Source organism: Phycodurus eques, chromosome 5 (assembly GCF_024500275.1).
Source record: "Phycodurus eques isolate BA_2022a chromosome 5, UOR_Pequ_1.1, whole genome shotgun sequence".
Classification (NCBI taxonomy): domain Eukaryota; kingdom Metazoa; phylum Chordata; class Actinopteri; order Syngnathiformes; family Syngnathidae; genus Phycodurus; species Phycodurus eques.
This window is the reverse complement of record NC_084529.1, coordinates 23309439-23333228: the sequence shown is the minus strand read 5'-3', so window position 1 is coordinate 23333228 and position 23790 is coordinate 23309439. Positions and strand designations below refer to the sequence as shown.

At 42.1% G+C, this 23790-nt stretch overlaps 1 protein-coding gene across 3 annotated transcripts in view; it reads left to right on the top strand.

Moving 5' to 3' along the window:
- Positions 1-23464, top strand: part of polr3b (polymerase (RNA) III (DNA directed) polypeptide B) — a 43327-nt gene extending 19863 nt beyond the window's left edge. For 2 of the 3 annotated variants that reach the window (XM_061678176.1, XM_061678177.1), the window contains 10 exons: positions 1979-2106; positions 5424-5633; positions 6432-6590; positions 7594-7711; positions 9883-10025; positions 14306-14409; positions 19342-19508; positions 20115-20228; positions 20320-20493; positions 23054-23464. In XM_061678176.1, coding sequence (XP_061534160.1) covers positions 1979-2106; positions 5424-5633; positions 6432-6590; positions 7594-7711; positions 9883-10025; positions 14306-14409; positions 19342-19508; positions 20115-20228; positions 20320-20493; positions 23054-23183 — 1447 coding nt within the window. In that variant the 3' untranslated portion in view covers positions 23184-23464. The remainder of the gene's footprint in view (positions 1-1978; positions 2107-5423; positions 5634-6431; positions 6591-7593; positions 7712-9882; positions 10026-14305; positions 14410-19341; positions 19509-20114; positions 20229-20319; positions 20494-23053) is intronic. The other variant, XR_009768645.1, reaches the window with a different exon arrangement.
- Positions 23465-23790: the final 326 nt, after the last annotated feature.

Genomic DNA, 23790 nt, shown 5'->3' with positions numbered 1-23790 from the left:
CGAGTTTCCGCCACTATGTTGTGTGTACACTCACGGCCGACAGCGAGGGGCTCTACTGTAAAGCGGGCTATGCCAGGGGACTATCGGAAGGGAAGCTGCATTTTCGGGGTGTGGGTATAGCTAGCTAGCTAACGGCACGTTACAATTGCGACAGATAACCGCTGACGTGAACAAAGGCGCTGAAGTTCTTATATAGTCGGGGAGGGACGACTCATGCTGAATGCCCAAGTGCGACTCTGAGATTACGTTCAAGTTCCAGGGGGAGTTATTGTAGGCTGAAATGTGGGTGTTTTTATGCAGACGGATGATAGCGCATGACAGAAGTTTTTTTTCCCAGTCTGAAATATTGAATGTGAGGCCAGGGATGTTCTGCCGCTTCTGACAGCGAGTAGTACGCCGAAGAAATCCTTTGCTTCCCCCATGCCACACATAAATACATTGCTAGAAACATTGCTTCTCTGTGGGGCTGCGGACTGCAGACACTGTGTTCACACATGTGACCGCCTGGCTCTGTTTGATTTGTCAAATGGAGTGAAACGTCGCTAGTGGTGAATTTGGATTGGAGTGATTTGACAGGTTCTGAGGAGAAGTCTCTCTGACAAAACCAAAATAAATAGGTAACGTAAATTGTAACAGAATGTAGCTTAAGGTAATGGAGTAAAAATTACATCTCAACAAAAATATCCAAGCAAAAGTAAAAAGTATGCTGCATTAAAGCTATACTGAGTACAATTTATCCAGAAAGTGACTTAACTAAATGTAACAGAGTAACTAGAGCTTGCAACTACCCAACTCTGGTAATCTACTTTGGTTAAAATGTACATAGTTGAACATTTAACAATGTGAGAAAGCGAGCGTTGTAAACTGCATAAATATAATGTGAATTGAAGGTGTAATGTGCAAAATCTGTTTGTCTTGAAAATGATCAAAAGGAAATGTCAACAGGTCAAGTAAATAGGGGCGATCAGCATAGGAGTTGCTGGACTACCCTTTTGTTGCACAATTTGATACTTTAACTGATTTTAATTTGTCTTTCCATAACCCTAGTAGTTGGGAATAAATAACGAAACCCAGCGAAGGACTGCGGAAACTGCTATACCTGATCTCTCCCCAAAATAGTGTTAAAAAAAGTTGACCGCTGTTAATAGTAAAATGGAAAAACACTAAAATTACAATGCTGGTGTGATACTGCTTTGAATGCGAGTTATTTATTTATAAATGTTTTTGTCTTGAGTTTTTTGTCACATTTCTATCGGGCCAATTATACATTACTCGTGCACTCACTGTAGTCCTCTCCCCACGCTGCACTATTTGCATATCTGTTGTTGACCAATACTGGCCACTCATGCCAGAGTAGCATCTGCACCACTTGCACACTGACTGAGGAGTATCTGCAACATTTGCACAATCATTGCATTGTCCCAGATTATCGCGCTACTAGTCACTTTAAACTGCATACACTCCTTGAAGTCTCGGCGCCCTTTGCACAATGGTCATCAACTGCTCTAAGTGCAAGAGGACTCTGCATCTTTCTGCACTATTGTCAAAAAAAGTGAAATAATTTGTACCGGCATTACCAGATAAGTAGCAACCCTTTATTGCTCAGTGGCTGTTTTTGTCAATGTCTTTTTGTCGCAAAAGAGTTCTCTGTCAATTGACTATTTGTTGTCGTACTAAAGCGGCTCCAACTACCGGGGACAAATTCCTTGTGTTTTTATGGACATACTTGGCAAATAAAGATGATTCTGTTCTGATTCTGATCTGACCAACAGTCCCAAAGTAACAGTCCTTTTGGAGTAAGTGCATTAAAACAAACACAAAAAGCCAAACGGACAATGAATCCTTTACAACTGTATTCAAACCATACAAACATATGCAAGAGAACGATTGTACAAAATACAAATTATATGCAATATCAAAACCATTCGCTTCACTAGCTCTTTGTGTGTTTTAATGATATTGTATTTTTCTTCTGTAGAGATACAACCCACTTGGAGATCGAGCCCTTCACACTTCTGGGGGTGTGTGCCGGCCTCATTCCCTACCCCCACCACAACCAGTCGCCCAGAAACACATACCAGTGCGCTATGGGCAAGCAGGCCATGGGTAAGACAGACGCAGTTGAGTGAGTATCTTGCTTTTTCACACAGGGCCAGGTAACTTTGAATAGTTTTTTTCCCCCTTGAGAAATGAAATCATCATTTAAAAACAGCATTCTAAGTTCACTTGGGTTATATTTGTCTGATATTTAGATTTGTTGGAGGATCTTCAAGTGGGGAAACTATGCAAAAATATAAGAATTTGAGAAGGGGGCCAATACTTTTTTCACGGCACTGTGTGTGTTTTCTGTGTGTGAGTGCGTGCGTGTGCATGCGCATGGACATCAAACATGGGGCGCTTGCGTAGGTTCTCCATTGTGCCGTGTGTGTGCGGAGGCCCTTTCCCTGCCAGTCAGCCCGAGTGTCATTAGCAATTCATTGTGTCTGCGCTGGCTGTGCTCGGGGGGGTCGGTGTGCTCAGCTGTGAAAGCGCGCCGAGTGGGCACCCGCGACTCCTTGGTAACCACAACTTCCCCAAACGGCCCCGCTAACATTCGTAACCCCCACGGCAACTCTTTAGCTCCCCCCCAACCTATCTTTTCAAAAAACACAGAGTGGAACTATATTTGGCCCAATATCCTCTGCTTGCTCCGTTTTGTGTGGACAAACCTATACATGTGCAAATCTGCTTGTGCAGCCTGGGCTTATTATCACAGGCTCTGTGCTTGTAGCTCGATTGTCAAGTAATAGCATGTGACAAATGTCAAAGGCTCCCAGGGAGGCCATTAATTATGCCATAACTCGGCCTGTTCCGCCTCACTGGTGGAGTAAAGCACGCTCAAAAAACCCAAATCCGCAGTTCGGAATCAACTGAAATGGCCATGAAAGTAATGAGACATTTAAAAATTCTAATTCAAATTTATCACTGGGGGTACGGTCCAGACCCCCGATGTAAATCTGTGATAAAGACAGAAGTTCCAACACTCTTTAATCACATTTACACTTACTAAAACACAAACTTACAATTTGTAAACGTTAATTTAGGGCTGCAGCTATCGAATATTTTATTATTCGAGTATCCAACTAAAGATTCTATCGAATAATCGAGTATTCGGACAAACTATATTTTTGCTTAGTTAAAGAGCAATTATGACTACACGAGAAAATAAGCCATTTCACTTAACACTGAGCAGCTTGAATTTTAACTTGCGACATAATAATACAAGTAGGTTCATGGCTGTGCGTTTATGAGCTTAGACCATTCATCCATTTTCCGTACTGCTTATCCTCACTAGGGTCTGCCTCACAGTTCTGAGGAACTGGGTTAAAATCCGGCCTTGCCTGTGTGGAGTTTGCATGTTGTCCCCGTGCCTGTGTGAGTTTCCTCCTACATCCCAAAAACATGCATGGGAGGTTGAAGACTGTGCGAATGGTTGTTTGTTTATATGTGCCCTGCGATTGGCTGGCGACCAGCTCAGTGTGTATGCCGCCTCTCGCCAGAGTTAGCTGGGCTACGCTCCAGCATGCTCGCGATCCGAGTGAGGATAAGTGGTACGGAAGATGAATGAATGTATGTATGTGCAGCAAAAATGCATTCAAATGCATTCAAGCTTGCCGTTCAGGGCGTTCACGGATAGCCAATCGCAAAGTGTGCGGGAGCTGATCGACGCCAAGCTGTCTTTTGACACTTAACGGCAGGTTAGTGGAGGAGGGTTGCGGCGGTTGTCCAGCCTGAGGTGTTTCAGTCTCCCACGCAGTCCCCCTCTTCTTCCTCTTCTCCGCTCTCGATTCCTGCTTTTAGCTCAGCTGGGACGTCCGCTGTTAGGTCACTGAGGATCGATGTCCGCAGGACGCTAAGTAAGTCTTAGTCAGGACTTTAAAAAAAAATCATAATAATAATAAAATATTTTTTTTTAACAAAGACAAAATGTAATACTGCAGGTTTAACATCAATCCCATTGGTTCGCACTACGCTAATTTTACTTTGTCTTGGGTCTTCTGCTGCATTCTGTGTGTTTTTGGCGGAGATGTTGCGAGATTGACATGCTTAAGAGACATGCTGTTGGAATATGCAAGGTCTGTGTTAAGATTACGCGTCACCCGTGTTCGCCTTGCTGCTCAGTCTTAAATGCGCCTACACTTTCGGCTTTGACTTTTTTTCTGTATTTGTCTTCCCTGACGTCATATCCATCTTCCCGCTCCTCGAATCAAAAAGGTGCACTTCGATTCCGCCTCCTTTCCTCACGTAGATGCCGTAAGTGTGTTGTGGCCTTTCCGCCGTTGAACACGATTAAATAAGCGGTTCCCCGAGGGGGAGAAAATTCCTTAACCATTATTTGTACTCGAGTTACTCGAAAAACCCGTACTCGTTTCACCCCGAAAATATTGCTCGTTCTCACTCTCGCAAGTTGGAACGATTCTACAATAACACAGAGGCAGGATGGCTATTGAGTGTAGTGTAGACCAATAGTTCTCCAAAAAAGCCAAAGCATGCTTGCTTCAAACTATTTGTCGCGGATGAGGTTTACTGATACATAAAACAAAAGAGAATTTAAAATGTTTCCATTTTCTATACTGCTTATCCTCATATAATTTGGTCCGCTAACTTAGTGCTAACATACTGTATAATGGGAAACACTATAGACAGCGTAACGGAAATGATCATAGATGTTACGTTAAATTTAAAGATTTAAATAACTGCTACTTTTAACGCAGCAATACATACAAACAGCGTACAACAATACTCACAGGCATATATTATCTCTGCTCTGTGTGAACAGTGATTTTTAATGTAGTTCAGTTGGGGACCTTTTCTGCCTCTTCTTCATGCTCTTAATTACGCTGCATCTCTCCCAGTACACCTCAACGCTCCCAGCATGTACAGCGGATGCGTGCAAACTCTAAATTCAGACTTGTGGAAGTATTCAAATTTTATTTTTTAACTTGCATGGAAGTGCTCGTATGTCCCAAATGTTGGTATGTGAAAGGTCGTAAGCATTATTGAAAGTCTGTGATATATTGGGAGCATGAAGGATGAACTGTGATATAGCAGAGGGACACTTTACACACAATAGAGACTTTATTCAGTACGTCCGCATTATGCTGTGTCAAAATGTCTGCCTTTACAAAGATGTACCTCAATTTGCTCGTATTGTAAATTCTGAGTGAGACGTGGGATGCTGAGCGACTGAGCGACAACAGAGCGACTGTTCATATCGCTGAAAACTTGCAGCTTTGTGCACTCGTGAGTCAAGTTACAACCGTATTAGAAATACTGTAGCTCTCGGTATGATGTAGTGCAGTCCTACGCACCTTCAAGCTGGAACCAACATAATAAACCTCTCTCTGACAGTGACGATGACAACTGAGCATTCCTGTCTCTAGGTACGATTGGCTACAACCAGAGGAACCGCATCGATACGCTGATGTACCTGCTGGCGTACCCTCAGAGGCCCATGGTCAAAACCAAAACCATTGAGCTGATCGACTTCGAGAAGCTGCCAGCTGGTCAGAATGCCACCGTGGCTGTGATGAGCTACAGCGGCTACGACATCGAGGACGCACTGGTCCTCAACAAAGCGTCACTCGACAGAGGTGAGGGAGGCAAAGTAACGGCTACAATTTGTTCCGGGCATGTTAACTGCGCTAATACCCAGTGGCAAGCCATGTATTTGGTACATAGGCCTTCAGTAAGGATTTATCTGACTTAATACATCTGACTTAAGACTTAATTATCTTAATACCACCACCATTACTTCACATTTATAAAAACTATTAATACTATACAAAAATGCTATATAACAGCACATAACTGTACCACGTGTATCATCTGGAATGGTTCAGAATCAATATCTATCTAATCATATAAGAAAAACATAAAAGATGAAAAAACTACATAATTTTAACCGGTGATGCTGAGAAGCAATTGTATTCATGCGTTTAAATCACTACTGATGTGTTTTGCTAGTTGAAGTTGACTATAACAAGTTCTGCTTCGACCAACCGACCAACCAGAGGATGTCATCACTGACCAGCTCACTGGCCTTGGGAGGACAAATTTGAAATCTGATTGGTTAAAGAAACAGTCAATGCTAATACATTTGAGGTTACATCAGCCAGCACTACTGATTCTGAAGGCCCTGGACAGAATATAGTGACATGGCAACACATAAAGGTTGAAATCTCATTGGACAAAAAAATCTTAACATACACATACTGGAAGCAGTGCAGCCAAGAGAAATGCTACAAAGTGAAGAGAAGAGACTGTTGGCAACAAATTCATTGAATTTCATTGAACAAATCTTAAATTTAGGTTGTAGATGGAGGTCAGTGCTTCCGCTAGTGTTGCTGTCCCTGACCGCTCACCACTTCTTATACCAACTTCACCTCCAGGCTTTGGTCGTTGTCTTGTGTACAAAAACGCCAAGTGCACGCTGCGGCGTTACACCAATCAAACCTTCGACAAGGTCCTGGGCCCCATGCTTGACGCTGCCACCAGAAAGCCCATCTGGAGGCACAACATCCTGGACGCTGACGGGATCTGCTCTCCTGGTGAGTAGCTGGATGTTGCCCAGTATGCTTTGCTGTGCTTAACTATATTGAACTATTATTAATACAGCAAACCCTTGCTATTTGCATCCACCTTTAGCTGATTGCCCCCGAATGGTTATAATTTCCTATATTACTAGTTTAAACTATAAATAAGCCACGAACTATGATTCTGAAACAGTTTAATAGCTTTTCAAACATATCTTACAACATTACCCCTAAAAATGTGGGAAAAAAATGGAGACGAAATGTGTGTATATCACCTTCGTAACCACTAAAAATGCAATTGTCAAGCAATAACGAAACCTCTCATTTGTTAACTTGAGCTTTTTGATAGCCACTCAACAGAGCAGAAACATGGCGAAGACTCATCATAACTTCCGCTACAACCCTGGCTAAACTTGCCTCCTCCCGACTTACAAGGATCGTTAATGAGTCAAAGTGCACCACTTCAACACACTTCCTTGACACCAATTTCCACTTTCCTATTAGCCTGTGCTTTGCCTCCATCTTGTGGCATTTTAGGGCTTTACAGAAAGAACACAAAACACGCAAATAGAAAAGAGTTTTTTAGCAAATTGCTGAGGATAGGTTCCACAGAAAAAAACAAACACTAATCAGCAGAGGTCCACTGTACTCAGTATATTAATGAGAGGGAAAATAATCACTGATTTTGTTTGTTTTATTTCCACTAAGCAGTACAATTTGACACACTTTGTTTTGCATTTCCGTACGTAAATACCAATACCAAAATAATGAACCAGTTGTTGGCACCCTTCCACAAAACGAAAGTAATATCATAAAAAAATATAAAACAATCAAATGGAAAACAGTAAGTTGGTAACTGAGCATGTTTTCGTGTGCTGTGTGACCATGTATTCTCACACTGTCCAGCAAACTAGTTCTTTGTGCGCCATTCGGAACCTCAAAACTGTCACTTCCGTCGTAAACCGAGAACCCCCTGTAACTAGCAACTGTGTTTTTGTGCTTCTGTGTTATGCTGCAGGTGAGCGAGTGGAGAACAAGCAGGTGCTTGTCAACAAATCCATGCCGACCGTCACTCAGACGCCACTGGAGGGCAGCACCCAGCCAGGCCAGCCTCAGTACAGAGAAGTGCCCATCAGGTGAGCTTAATACGCCATCCATTCGTTTTGCTTATCCTTTTCAGAGTTGCCGGGAGCTGGAGCCTCTCCCAGCTGACTTCAGGCGAAAGACAGACTACACCCTCGACTAGCCATCAGTCAATCAAAGGACACATTTAGAGACAGACAACCATTCACACTCAGTCTAAAGTCACTGAGGGGGAACTGTCAGGCTTTTCAAAGCAATGACTCCCAACCATTGTACCATGGCACATTAGGCTACGTTCAGACTGCAGGGCAGGACGCTCAGTTTGGATTTTTTTGTTAAATCTGATCTTTTTATGTAGTCGTTCACGTTACATAAACCAATGCGACAATGTGCACAAAACAGGATGTCACATTGCACATGCGCACAAACACGAGGCGCCGTGTTGACGGAAGTAAATGTGGCCCCTGAAGTAGGTCTATTCATGACGCATTTGTGGCAATTTCAAGAATGTTGTGTAACCATTTTCTTATATTGATCAGTATTAAAGCATCTTCTTTGGGGCACTGATTGTGTTCTGCTCCTTCGTCCGCCGTTGCTTTTGTGGCATGTCTATTTTGTCGAACAATTGTGACGTTTGTTGCCTTTTCATGACTTATAGGTTGGATAAGCGTGACTTGCGCATCCATATTGTAGTTGCATCAGACACATTTCCGATTTATATCCACATATGAAAGAGGCCTGGGTCTGATATGAAAAATCGGAATGGTACTGTTCATTTCACAGTGTGCAAAAAAAATCAGAATTGACCTGCAGTGTGAACGTAGCCTTAATGTGCAGGTGTGTTGCGGGAAATGATCCAATTTCACTTAATTGGACCGAAAAATTGTGAAAAATAATGTCTTTGTACATGTATCCTTGCCTGTGACTTATAGTGACATGTAGAACCATAAAATGCTCTTCCACTCGGTGGCAAAACGTACTGCACAATTAACTTCATCCTTAACTTTAATAGCTTTGTGTTCAAATAAACAGGCTCGGATTTCACACCAAGTATATTTGAGTAAACTGAGTCGTGATCATTATTTCAATATAAAATGGTGCCGTGAGTTTTTCGAGCCATCACTCTGTGATTTAAAACATTTTTTTTGTTTTTTGTTTTGTTATTTTTGCTTTGTGTTGTGAGCCAATTTTTTTGTAACGAGCAAGCTTCAGATACACCGGTTGTTTTGGTTGAGTGAAAAAGCTAGCTACCGATGCACTGTGTGTCTGTTTGTTGAAACAGTCAAACACACAAATACAAAATGAGAACACTGGCAAAGAGCTACAGTAAGCCAGAACTCTCACGAGGACTCAAGCCTGATCAAAGGTTGAAGGCACACGTACATCACTGTAGCTGTGACCCGGCTTGTACCAACATACAGCACTTACGCTGAATAAAACCAGTTTAGTTCTTTACATCCATCCATCCATTTTCTGAGCTGCTTCTCCTCACTAGGGTCGCGGGCGTGCTGGAGCCTATCCCAGCTATCATCGGGCAGGAGGCGGGGTACACCCTGAACTGGTTGCCAGCCAATCGGAGGGCACATACAAACAAACAACCATTCGCACTCACATTCACACCTACGGGCAATTTAGAGTCTTCAATTAATGCATGTTTTTGGGATGTGGGAGGAAACCGCAGTGCCTGGAGAAAACCCACGCAGGCACGGGGAGAACATGCAAACTCCACACAGGCGGGGCCAGGGATTGAACCCGGGTCCTCAGAACTGTGAGGCTGACGCTCTAACTAGTCGGCCACCGTGCCGCCTAGTTCTTTACATTCTCTTATTATTTTGTATTATTTATTTCTACAAATATAGTGCTACTTCCCTTTATTGGGAGCAAAACAAAAGTGATGATGGTTTATAGGGGGTTGAAATGGATTACTGGCATTTTAATTCACTTCAATGGGGTAAATCGTCTTTAGAACTCCCTAGCACCTGACCCCTGAAACAGCGACTCATTAACCCTCGTCAAATCCAAAATCAAGACACATCTATTCCGGACTGCCTACTCACATTAATATTTCCCATATCATTTGCCATTTAAATTGATGTTTCATTTGTCTGTTATTCTTATTCAATTAAATATGTTTGTAAATCAGCAACACCATCACTGACAGCATAATACACTTCCACCCATTTTCTTTTTTTTGTTAATAATAAGTTGCCCTCCTGCTTTGCAGCTACAAGGGCTCAACGGACTCGTACATTGAGAAGGTGATGATCTCGTCCAACGCGGAAGACGCCTTCCTCATCAAGATTCTGCTAAGGCAGACAAGGAGGCCTGAAATCGGAGACAAGTTCAGCAGTAGGCATGGACAGAAAGGTGAGCGAGTGGCAAGAGAAGCCTGTTGCACAAGACAACTCCACAGGTTGTTGAGTCCCTTCCTCCCTCCCGTCTCCTCATCCCTTCGAGAACTCTTTTCAATTAATTGGCTCTTTGTCCTGTGCCAGACTATGCAAATGTTTTACAGCCCAGCAGTATTTTGGCCTAAAAAAAGTGTTTACAACCTTCATTGTTGGCCAGAACCTCCCCTATAGAGGTGCCTCTATGATGATTTAATCAAGAAAAGCTAACAGGTGCCATGCATAAATTACTCTCTTCATTAAGGCGGTGGCCACAGGGCGGTCAGCTTGGGATGGGACACTGTCTTCAGTGTCGCATCGTGTCGGAGAGCGCGGGGTCGCTGGAGGGTTAGTCCAGTGGAGGGGAGGGGGGAAGTTTGTCGAGGTGGTCACTTACTGCAGAGAAGCAAAAACTACCATGAAAGTTAACAGGAAACCTTCATGGTTTGATGGAGGCAATTTTTCCCACATTTAACTACGTCTTAGTGAATTTAAAGCATACGATGTCTATTAGGGCAAGTTGATATGGCTGTAGGGTTAAAAGTATTTATTTAATATTTTCACAAAAATGTAGTTTCCGATTTGAATATACTTTTTCTCCTTCGCTAATAGAAAAAGCAAGTGACAACAACGTTGTTGAAAACAAGTTTCCCTTTTGTTTTTTTCCCCACTCCTGGCATTTTTATACCAGGCAATCTTTGAAACCCTTTATTTTCCCAAGTATCAACTTCCAAAGAAATCATTTCATTACAAATTATTTAAATACAAGTTCTTCCTCTCGGGAAAAAAAATCCCTTTAGTCAAAATGTATGTTATTGCCAAAATTGATTAATTACCCAAATTCGGATTATTCGGCCTTACTAGTAGTCTCTTTCTAGTTTTCCAACTGAAGTATACGTTTTTGTTATTTAATTAGAAAGTGAGTGTGAGTGTCCTCCAGCTTCTCATGACCAGTCCCATAAGTCCTGGTCAGTCGAGCAGAATAAGTTAATTATTTACTGGTCTCACACACATACATACACACACACACACACACACATGTACACACAGCTGTAGGTTGTGTATTCATGTGTGCGTGTGTGTGTGTGTGTGTGTGTGTGGTGAGGAGGAGGGGCTGGTCCATTGTGCAAGCCGCCAGCATGGAGCTGGAAGGGCTGTGATGGAGGGCGCTGGACCCTCACTGTTGTCTCGCCTTTCTCTGCTGATTTCATGCCTCTTTTATCATCCACTTTCATACAAAACAAACAACACCGATCACGTCTGCCATGGGAACCCCCGCCCGGTCCTCGCCGCTCACCTTCCCCAATATTTTACCCTACTTGCTATATTTTTCTTTGACACGTTAACTCCCGCCCCTACTCCTTTGACTACGCTGGCCTTCCTCCCGCTCCCATTCAGTCTGCAGCTTCCTGCTCCTGGACGACTTTCCAGTAAAACGCGGCGCTTGTTGCCGGTCAACATCCTGTCGCAACATCCTGCCCGACATTAGCAGTCAGTGGCACGGACCAGGCAGGCCAAAAAAGGGATTTATCTTTTTTTTTTTTCCCCCCCTACGTGCAGAGGTTTCAGTATCTCCTTTCCAAACATTCCCCCTCCACTTCCTCTGAGCTGAACTGAGGGTCGGCCATGTATAATCCCGCTCTCGCTGTCGAGTTTAAGCACCTTTTCACTTCCTGCTCTGATTCTTTCTCTGAGCTCCTCTTTTTTTTCATTTGCAAATGGGTCTACAATCTGTTTGTGCCGGCCAGGCAAGAGTGCTGCGGCCCCCCTCCGCAAACATTTGCACTCGCACTTAAACTCTCGGCTACGGGGCTGCTTGATGAATCATAAAGGCAAGCCCGTCTGTCCACATGAGGGAGGAAATGATCCAACAGACAAAGTAACTCCAGTAGACCCCCACTATTCGCGGGGGATAGGGATTGGGCCGGACCGCAAATGGTGAAAATCAGTGAATAATTAGAATTAAGAAAACAGTATCTATATATTTTTTAAACCCCAAAGAATACTTGAATAAATGGGGATAAACCGGCAATAACTGTTTTTGGGGTTGGTTCCCCCTAAAAGAAAAAAAAAAAAGAGAAAATTCAGCAAATAGGTTAATCCGCAGGGGCCGAACCGCGAGTGTGCGGGGTACACTGTACTGCCCAAAACTTACAAATATCTGGCAATGTCAAAAATCATGCAGACAAATCTGACAAAATCTGACAAAAATCTGAAAATCACCACCGTAGGAATGTAACTCCATCGTAAACCAAGGACAACCTGTATCAGAGTTAATCAATCATTCATACTAGGGATCAACGATAAGTTGTGGACAGATAATTATAGGCCCGATATTCGGGGTGGGGGGGACATCACACTGATTGGTCCGATATACAGTGGAACCTCGGGTTACGAAAGACTGTTGTTTGTTGAATTGTTTACGAACAATTCGGGTTGCGTACATTTTCGTGGAAAACCTACCTCTAGTTACGTTATTTTCGGTTTGCGAGCAGTCTTGGTAAGAACGAACGGAAGGATCGATGTTGTGTTTCTACTCGCGAGAGATGATCATTGACTCTGGAAGTAACGCGTGGATGTAAGCTGAAAACTAGTTCGAAATCTGTTCTACGTTTAACTTCCGCCTCCATATCATCGATCATCCAATCACAAATCTAATAGCGTTTGTGATTGCTGTAAAAAAAAAAAAAAAAAAAAAGTCTGGAAGTCATTTTATTTTTGTCAAAAAAATACTATTTACAGTATGTGTTTTATTTATTGAATTGTAGTGTCTCTTTAATTAAAACAACGAACGGTTAATGTTGGCGTAATCACGTCACAATAGATTTCGACGGAGGGGTTCGCTCGGCGTAAATTTGCCTCTACGCACATTCAACCAATCCAAATGCGAACAGTAGCCGCCACATTATGAATAAAGTCTGAAGGAGGTGCGCTATCGTCGCAGGAAACTTTTTCTAAAAGAGTAAACAAAGGGCTAAACAGTCAGAATGGCACCCAAGATAACAAGGGAAACTGCTAAAGATGTTAGGAAGCACTTTTCATAGATGAGCAGAAAGATCTCTGCGTTGTGCAACCGTCGTTGACTGTCCGTCATGCAATGGTAGGCAACCAGAAAAGAAACAGGCCCAAGAAAAAAAAAAAAAAAACACCTGAATCAGAATTTCCCTGTTTTATGATGTTCGACGAGTCTAGCGCAAGCGCACATCCACTACTGATGCCCGTCTGGCAGCTTGTTCAACACCAACACCCCCACCGTGCCCCCCCGCCCACGGCACTCTTTGCCCAGCCACAAATTCAAATATCTTTAAAATAAACATTAACATGAACGATCATCTGTTCTTATATTGTTTAAAATACAAAAAAACATGAATATTTGAACCTGTGTATTATTCAGATGTGTGGGGGGGAAAAAGAACATTCGTTGAGTTAGCAATACTATAATTTTGATTGCATCTCATCTCGAGCTCATTGTATTTGTGTATAGTGAAAATAAATACACACTTTTATTCTTATATTACCTGTTATACATATGAAATATGATAATAAATTATGATATATTCCCATCCTATCTAGTCCTATTAATTTTATTTCATATGACTAAAAAAGCATTCTATTATCTGACCTGTTTGATATAAAATACCATTTTTTTTACAATCTACATAAGGTCCCCACTCCAGCTTTCCATCAATTTGAGGGTCCTTGGCCTGGAAATCGTTGAATACCCCTGATATAAACCTTTCTAAAAATTATATCAGCTATCGGTATCAATTTTGGAGAAGCAGCAAGTTATCGGTGGCAAAAAAACAGTTATCGTGCACCCCTAACTCATGCCTTGTCATTATAATATAAGGATTTAGTTGTTTTGACTTATTTTTTTCGAGATCTAATAGCTTGTGTTCACCATATTTGCGGTGGATAGAGACTGAGCCCTGCCACAAATAATGAAAAAAAACACAGAAAGTTGACCCTCCCACCCCAACACGCAAACTCCACACAGGCGGGGCCGGGGATTGAACCCAGGTCCTCAGAACTGTGTGGCAGACGCTCTAACCAGCCTTCACCGTGCCGCGGTATGTAAACCTATAAAATAAAAATAAAAATTACAAACAATTAAATAAATATCGCTCCAAAAAATGCGATATAGCGTGACGTGAATGATGATCTGCAATATAGTGAGGGAACACTAAATGCAGTGGGAGGAGACAAAGCAGTAATAATGATACTTAATAAAAATAACATGTTTGTGTTTGTATATTTCAGGTGTTTGTGGCCTCATCGTCCCCCAAGAGGACATGCCTTTCTGTGACACGGGCATTTGTCCTGACATCATCATGAACCCACACGGCTATCCTTCCCGAATGACGGTATGCTGTTTTCACCATCTATTGCTACTACCGGGGGTCCTCAGTGTATGATGGTGCTGACGTGCAATTTTGCGGTCACAATTGGCACCAAATGAACTAGTTTGAGCAGCTATGGAAGAATACGTGGTCTGTTTTTCATTTGATTGTTTTTTTTTAGTGTGTGTGTGTGTCTATATATATATATATATATATATATATATATATATATATATATATATATATATATATATATATATATATAAATAAACAAACAGTCGCACGCTGTTTTTTCCCCCCAAAATGAGTCATCTTGATTGGCTCGCGAAGGCTACGTGCGCAGTCATGTGACTGCCTTGTGTCGTCTGATTGGTGTAAAATTTGTCATTTTGATTGGCTCGCGAAGGCTACGTGCGCAGTCATGTGACTGCCTTGTGTCGTCTGATTGGTGAAAAATGAGTCATTTTGATTGGCTCGCGAAGGCTACGTGTATTGTCATGTGACTACCTTGTGTCGTCTGATTGGTGAATTGGCGTCAAATGACGTTAGTGATCCTGATTGATTGACGTAACGGGCGACCGATGCGGAAGTCGAAGATGGAGTCTAAAAATAGATGCGCACACGCAATAATGAATAAATGAAAGTAGCAAAGGGCATGTCAATCATTGGAATGGAGTAAAAGTATCGATCCTTGCAGTATCGATCCTGTTGCCCGTTACTACCTACCTCTCGTAGTGTGTCATTCCTTGCGCAAACGAATCACTCATTGTTGTAGTACGTCGCTCCTTAGCGGATCACAAACGAAGTTCAACGAACGAATCACTTGTGTCTAACGGATCGCAAACGGTAAATTCAGTACACCAGTTCACAGAACGAATCACTCTTCAGTTCTTCAGTATGCCAGTTCACTGAACGAATCAATCTTCAGTTCTTCAGTTCTCCAGTACATTCAGTTCACTTATGTCCCTCCCCCGCCTGCACGGCGCTGCCTGACGCTGGCTGCTCATTGGTCATTTGCCGAAGTCAGTGACAATGCTGGCGAATCACAAATCACTTGGCAGTACGTTTAATGACGTCCCGCCCCCGCGTCCACACTGGCTGCTCATTGGTCATTCGCCAAAGATTCGGAAGTGAGTGACAAAACGCTTCAGCAGTTCCGTTTTCGCTCCCAGTCGACTCACTCTCCTCAAGGCGGCGGGCGGCAGCCATGCTCAAAGAACAAATTATTTCATGAACTGATCCAGTTCAGTTCAGTTAATTCACGAAAAATACCCGTTCTTCTGAACGAAACGCTTGCGAATGAAACAACACTACTCAGACCAGAAGAAGAAAATTGCGAAACGAGTAAAAAAAATTACTTGTTATTCACAGAGTACAAAGAATATATGACTGAGTAATGTCTTATTACATGTCTGTATGTGTTACTACAGCCTTTTTGAGTGAATATTCGTTATTTGAAGGTAAATCCTCCCCATGCTCTCTAATGCAAATGTTTGCATTGCGTGCTAGCATTTAGCAGGCAATTTTTAAAAAAAAAAATTTTTTTTTTTTAAAATTTTTTAAATTACACAAAGTGTGTAATTATTTTTGTGTTTACTTTTACAGTCAACTTCAACTTGAGTGTCAATGAACAGCTTAAAGCAAGCAGTTTGACTCTTTCAGAATTTATTACTTTAAGAGCTCTGGGATGTTCACTCAGCAACCTGTTTGTGCACTGCCAATTTGACATAATGTCCTGTTTTTTAATAAAAAGGAATGGAAATGAAAACTTTTTTATCCGATTTATTGATTAATCAAAAAAAAAAAATCGACCGATTAATCGATTATGGAAATAATAGTTAGTTGCAGCCTTAATAGAAGGACAGTCATACCTTCCCTGACACGTTTATTTCATTCTGTGACCAAGCTTGAAACTCAATTTGCTCGTACAACAAATCATTTTTGCCTTTTTAAGTTAATTGAAATGCCATTAATCTGTTCCAGGCCCCAAAATACAATTGCAATGCAATAAAATTACAAGTGCAATTAATATACGCCTTTAAAGGCCGTGACCTAGTGAGTGACTTCAGGAGTCTGAGTGGAGTTAGCTGATTGGTCTGCATGTGAGCATATGGATTTGAGTTGTGGCCTACAGCAACTCCTTGCGAGTGTTCTCATTTTGTATTTGTGCATGTGACTATTTGTCCCGTTCAGTAAATGGCAGGAAGTGCATCAGCGGCTTTCATTACAGTACCTTGATTTGTATTTTGATTTGTTTTTACTTTGTTCGGTCGAGCATGGATGTATCTGAAGCTCACTCGTAATTCAAATTTGAGCTTGCAACACAAAGCAAAATATCGACCAAGCAACAGGTCGTAAGTTGAACGCCCAAGTGTTTGGGCACTGGTAAATCAAGGTAGCACTATAGTTGAAATGCACAAAAAAGTGAAAGAAATTGTCAAAAAGAGGCATTTTGACATGGAGTTTAACTAAAGATAAAACAAAGACTCCCAATTTGTGGGAGAATATTTTATTTAAAACTGTATATCTTTGTGTGTATCCCATCAGGGTGACAAAAGCCTCATTATCTCCTCCTGAGGTTATCATTCTCTCCCAGAGCTCCCATCCTTTTGACTGAATGACAGTTTGACTGCACCGCACAAACAGATTGTCGTTGCCATGGCGACGGACGCCAACTGAGTGTTACAAGTTTTATCAAACGTGCACAGAAGACGTTTGAAGCGTCTCTGCCTGTAAAATCAGCGGTGATCTTTACTGCTCAAGTTGCCGCTGCCAGCGCGGTTGCTAGCTGCTGCCGTCACCATGGCGAGCGTTCAGCAATGTTTGGCTGTGGAGGACGTCACCCAAAGAGGAGAGTAGGTGTAGGCTTTTTGTATGGCAGGGTCAGGGGTTGTGCGGGTGAGACCTCAGCAGAATTGTCGAAATCAGTCATCCTCACGCCAGGGGTATACCTATTACCTTTGGCAGTAATTCGCAAAAAGAGTACCATGAGAGACCATCAGGTTTTATCCAGTTTCACGTAATGGTCCGAAAATTAGGATTTATTTACTACAAGTAATAGATCTCTGTTCTATGCCAGCGATGTATCGTGACAGACAGAACAATTAAATGCTCTTCCACTCGATGGCAGAAGGTACATTTATCCTAAATGAGTTTTTTTTTAATACGAACCATCATTTGAATGATTTTATTTTTGTTTTTTTGCTTTGACTTGCGTACGCAAACTTGAGATACAAGCGCTATTATTATTGTATTCAGGTGATTTTTAGCAAACTTCATGCGGGCTTGCATGCGTCTTGCACTGAGGAAAGGCTTCCGTCGGGCCACTCTGCCATAAAGCCCTGACTGGTGGAGGGCTGCAGTGATGGTTGACTTTCTAGAAATTTCTCCCATCTCCCGAGTGCATCATCTCAAAAATGTTTGCATAGTTCAAATAACGGGTGTCCAAATTATGAACATCCATTTTCTTAGCAGCCTGTGGCATAGACTAAAATGAACATTCAACTGTGCGTTCTTTTTAACCAGTATCAATATCAAACCTATGAACTAAAAGGCAGTGTGTCTGGAACTTACCCAATTGACTTAATATTCATTAATTAATGTTTCAGCTAAAAGTTAAATATAGCATTGTTAAAGTAGTTATATGGGATTTTTTTTTTAATCACGTCAAATGGTTTAGATGTGCAAGTTTTAAATGTACTTCCTGTTGTAAGCTTATAGCCTTTTATTTTGAAGGGTACGCACTCGAACTCAGCATTTGGGCACGAAAAGTAACTTCACATGACATCGGTGAATTTTGAAAACAAAAGTAATGGAACCAAATGCTGTAAAATGTTGATTTGTTTGCTTACCCACCGATGAGGCACAAGGTTAGTATTTGTGATACTGTGAGACAACGTTTATGTGAATTTTGTCCCAATTCATTGTGATGTAAAGTTGCTAGTTTGACCTTTGTTGAAGTTTTAGCTCAATGTTGATCTTTTTTTTTTCCTGTCATTGGCTCTTACATCGGTTTGAAGACGCTAAAAACCATCAGTGCAAAAGTGCAACCAACCGTTTACCTTGTTAGCTGCTTCAGTGTTGCCATAGACGTATTTTATTGTTTCACTCACCCAATTGACTGAGAGTTGACTTCACTGAAGCTCTGCGCAGTGTCGGCTGAGGCTTGGAGCGGGAGGGAGCATGTCAGACTTCTACACATCGTGTAAGCCTCCTTTGCACATTCATTCATTCATTCATCTTCCGTTCTGCTTATCCTCACTAGGGTCGCGGGCGTGCTATCTTCGGACGAGAGGCGGGGTACACCCTGAACTGGTCGCCAGACAATCGCAGAACACATATAAACAAACAACCATTCGCACTCACATTCACACCTACGGGCAATTTCGAGTCTTCAATTAACCTACCCTGCATGTTTTTGTGATGTGGGAGGAAACCGGAGTGCCCGGAGAAAACCCACACAGGCACGGGGAGAACATGCAAACTCCACACAGGCGGGGCCAGGATTTGAATCCCAGTCCTCAGAACTGTGAGGCAGATGTGCTAACCAGTCGTCCACCGTGCCGCCCCCTCCTTTGCACAATATAATCTTGTTCCAAGTGTTTCACAGAGGCGACTGGTCATTAATTTTAACAAAGTTAAGACACTTGTTTGGCGCCGCCGTTGGGCATAAACACGTCATTGTGCGCGTTCTTCTTCATTGGTTTTCGCCACTCTCTTCTTCGGGGTCGGCGGACTGTAGGCATCGATACTGGGAACTGAAACTATTAAACTTGAATGATTCCGGGAGAACCGGAACCTTAGTGCTGGTTCCAATCGGTTCTCGATTCTCGATGCCCAACCCTAGACCTGGCTCCATAAAAGTTGTAAAGCCTGATCCAATGTATATTCTGGTAATGAGGAAGGGAACATAAATCACACACAGATGCGCTAATGAACACAACCTGTTCGTCTCAGGTGGGGAAGCTTATTGAACTGCTGGCCGGCAAGGCGGGAGTCCTAGACGGACGCTTCCACTACGGGACGGCCTTCGGGGGCAGCAAGGTGAAGGATGTGTGCGAGGACCTGATCCGCTATGGATATAACTACCAAGGGAAGGACTATGTCACCTCAGGCATCACTGGGTAATAGATGACCATAAGCATCACATTGCATTCTTTATTGAAATGTTGTCCTTTATTATTGTGCAGTGAACCACCATTTGTAGCCAGGGATTTGTTCCAGACCCACCCGCAATAGATGAAAATCCGCAATAATGAGAGACCATTTAGAATTTTTTTTTTTAGTTTTGCCCATCCCACATGCTTTAAACACATTTTAACTAGGGCCCGACCGATATCGTTTTGAGGCCGATGCCGATATTTGGCAGAATAAAATTCAGATAACCGATGTGTTAACATATGAAAAATAAATAAGGAGCTGCTGTCGGCCACTTACACGCAGACTAACCGGCCAGCCTGACGCCAGCTCCTGATGTCACTCACTAGGCCACGGCCCTGAAAGGCACACATCCAACACATGATCAGTTAACTGTTTTAATTGACATTTACTTTTATGATGTTTTCTTTTTTAAATATATGTCTGTGCTCAGTATGATGCAGTTGTATGCCACTGCCAGCTACAACCGCAATAATCTTCAATCGACAATCTCTTTGACATTGTCAATCAAATTTGTTTTTCATTCTTTTCTTTTTTTTTTTTTTAAATTGGCTTACATTGTATCCCCTCAGGGAGCCTCTGGAGGCATACATCTACTTTGGACCTGTGTATTACCAAAAGCTGAAGCACATGGTCTTGGACAAGATGCATGCTCGAGCGCGTGGTCCTCGAGCCGTCCTAACCAGGTAGCTTCTTCTTGTACATCCACAACATTATGGAGGGGGTTGAGCAAAGAACACTTTTTAGTAATTTCTTTTTTCCCCATGTCGTCTTAAGGCAACCGACGGAGGGCCGCTCCAGAGACGGAGGTCTGCGTCTGGGCGAGATGGAGCGCGACTGTCTGATCGGTTATGGTGCCAGCATGTTGCTGCTCGAGCGCCTCATGATCTCTAGCGATGCCTTTGAGGTGGACGTGTGCGGACAGTGTGGTCTTCTGGGATACTCCGGCTGGTATGACATACAACAGCGCAAGTTTATCACAGGGGCACTTTTAAAATGTGTAGGCAATCATAATTCAAGTGTGCAATGAATGTAAACCACTTGTAAGGCGGAATTAGTGGAAGCCCTCGGCTTTGTCCATTTGGTGAAGTACAGTGAACTCCTGTTTATCTATACATTCCGTACACACTAGCACTATAGAGAGCTTATTAAAAAAAAAAAAAAAAACTTTTATTTTCTTAGTCTTACCCCTCCCACACCCATTAAATTTTAAACTTAAAACTTTTTTTTTTTTTTCCAAGAATACATTTATGTGCCCCCACTAGTCTAAACACAGTATTCTGATTACTATTGCGTTCGTGGAATAAGAATTAAACAGATTAATACATTTTCAATCATTTCAGGGCGCTGCCATGTTTGGCAATATTATCTTCTGCTGTCCACAGAAATTAAAGTCACGATGCGTCTCGCGCCTTTTGAACGTAACAGGACCAAACCCACAAAAGAGGCAGCAGACTCCCCGTGTATGCTGTGATAACTAGCATAACTATGGGTTGATCAGATGATGGTTTAAACCCAAACTGTATAGAATTTTGCTAGCATGTTGAAGTTAATTGTAAAACTCACACATAAAAACATACAAGCAAGTAAGTCGCCTTTCGGCGAAATTCGCCATTTTGAACTCAAAACAAGCCGTTTACGTGAATCTTATAGATCCGATAGGTTTTTCTTGGAGGGGATGGTGCGGTCGCTGATGTCATAGACTGTTTCATACTCCTTGAACGCTGGCAGCTAAGATCCATTTCACACAGATGTTATTTATTAATATTACTCCGCGGCGGATTGATGTGCGCCCGCATCGGCCTGAGGTTCTACCTGTGCGTTCGGGACCTGCTTTGTTTGGATAAGTCACAGGAGTTGACGAGACCAGAAAAAAAACACTTCCGCCGCTTCTGCTGTGAAGAAGTAACGGTACTTTTACTTCGTTACAATGCTCTAAATGTCGCTCGCTACATTTATTGATCAATTATTGCTTATTTATCAACTATTTCGTGCGCGAGACTACGACTTTGACTTCTGCATTGGCTGCTGTTTGCGTCAATCCAATTTAAGCGCTAGTGACGTTTAAGTCTAGTTCACCAATCAAACGACAAGAAAGTCACATGACCTCACACAACATCTTCCATTGGGCTTCCCGGGCACAGGTATTAAGACTAGATAAGCCAGCTCGGCTGTCGTGCCTACGTGGCGTCTATGTCGGGAAGGTCGTCGTTACCATGACGGCAACGGCGCGCTACTCGTGTTTACATTTAGACAAACAAAAACAACAGCTTTCATGTATTGTAGTATTCGTCTGGTACTGCCTGCCCAAACGTGGATATTTTAGCTCAATTCTAACTTGAGAAAACACTGTGCAGTAAATTGCAGATGTTTTGACTGTGCATACACACACGCACGCACGCACGCACACACACAGCAATATCAGAATTTGTACATTCTCATTTTATTTTGTAATTATTTTTTTATTGATGTTCACGCTTTGGTTAAAACAATCTGGAGTTACTTTTACTTAGTATTTGAGTAATTATTTCACTGTATCTTTTACTCTTAAATAATTTTTTGGAGGAGTACTTTTTACTTGTGTCACATTATTGTCAAGTAACAGTACTCTTACTTGAGTTTGGCTACTCTAACTACCTCTGGAGCGGACATCCTCTATTTTTACTGTTACGTTTAAATTTTTTTGTCATCAAATCAGCCAGTGTCGTATTTGTTGCACTGGTCTTCTGTATTTTCGTGTTGAAGTGTTGTGGGTTGTGGTCCCAGCCGAACCGCGGAGCACACGTTACATCGGCGAGTTGATCCGCGAGTACATCTTGTATTTATTAGGAAATGCAACCACAATTATCTAATTAGGTTACGGATGTTAATGTTAAATGTGTTAAGCGACGGAGCGATGTTAGGGATTATGTCACAACACAGAATGAACTGACTTCAAATTCAGAAATGGACAATAAAAACGGAAAAATATTGTATACTTAATATTTTCCTGGAGGATGCATTTGGGATTAGCCTTTCAAGTTGGCAATAGTGAAAAATGAAGTGAAACAGACAATGATTTTAGTCAATTCTTTTCCAGAATGAGAGTGCTTAAAGAGGAGGCTGCTATTCATGTGGCACAGCTTGACGCAAAGAAATGAGGGAATTGTAATCTTAAATTTGTACATCAACAACAGTGTAAATAAATTTTTCTGCGTGAAGATTTATTATAATTATTATTTCTTTTTTTTTTTTTTTTTTGCCTTATTGTACTCTTCAGAGTCTTCCAAACCCCCCTCAGCCCCTCCCCCCCAAACAATGTTGTTGTTGTTTTTGGTCACCTTTTTCATGCCTTTGGTGTTTGCCTGTTGGATAAAACAAAAGGGAATTAAACATTGTATATTTAAACACCCAAATGTTCAACCAATCCCCACAGTTAGTTTTTGTCGTTGTGTTGTTGATGTTGCCGCTGTGTGTCTGACTCTGGTTCTCCGCCCCTTCTTTCCCTTCACGCACACACACACACACACAGGTGTCACTACTGCAAGTCGTCGTGTCACGTGTCATCACTGCGCATTCCCTACGCCTGCAAGCTGCTCTTCCAGGAGCTGCAGTCCATGAACATCATCCCTCGACTCAAGCTGTCGCGCTACAATGAGTGAAGGCACCAAGCAAACAGGCAAAAGCCCAACATTTCCTTTTCTCCCCTTTCTTTGTTCTTCCCCATGTATAATATTTCAGCAGTATGCTTTAAGTTTGTGTAAATAATAAACACTTGACATAGTTTCTCACACTCAACTCTTGCTTTGGTTCATTTTACCTGAATGTTGACAGGCACAGGACTTTGTAAGAACCCTGTCAAATCTAATAGTACAATGTTCCCCCACTGTATGATGCCACTGATATATCATGTTTTAAGTGATAATTTTTATCTAAAAGTAATTATTGACTACCAATAATGTATCTGTGCTCTTTGACAGCGGTTTATAGTGACAGGCAGAACTTTAAAAACTTTCAGTTGATGACAGAAGGTACATTTCCCGTGTATCAACCTGTTGCTATTCATAAAAGAGAATAATAATTTTCTGTTCAACTAAACCGGCTCAGATTTCACATTGAGTAGTTAAACTTGTAAGTAAATTGATACGCAATCATCATTATTGTAGGATACAGTGCAGTAATACCATGCTATTTGCAGTTGATGGGCACCAAGCCCTGCTGGAAATAGCAAAAATCCACAAGTATTGACGCCCCCCCAAAAAGTTTTAG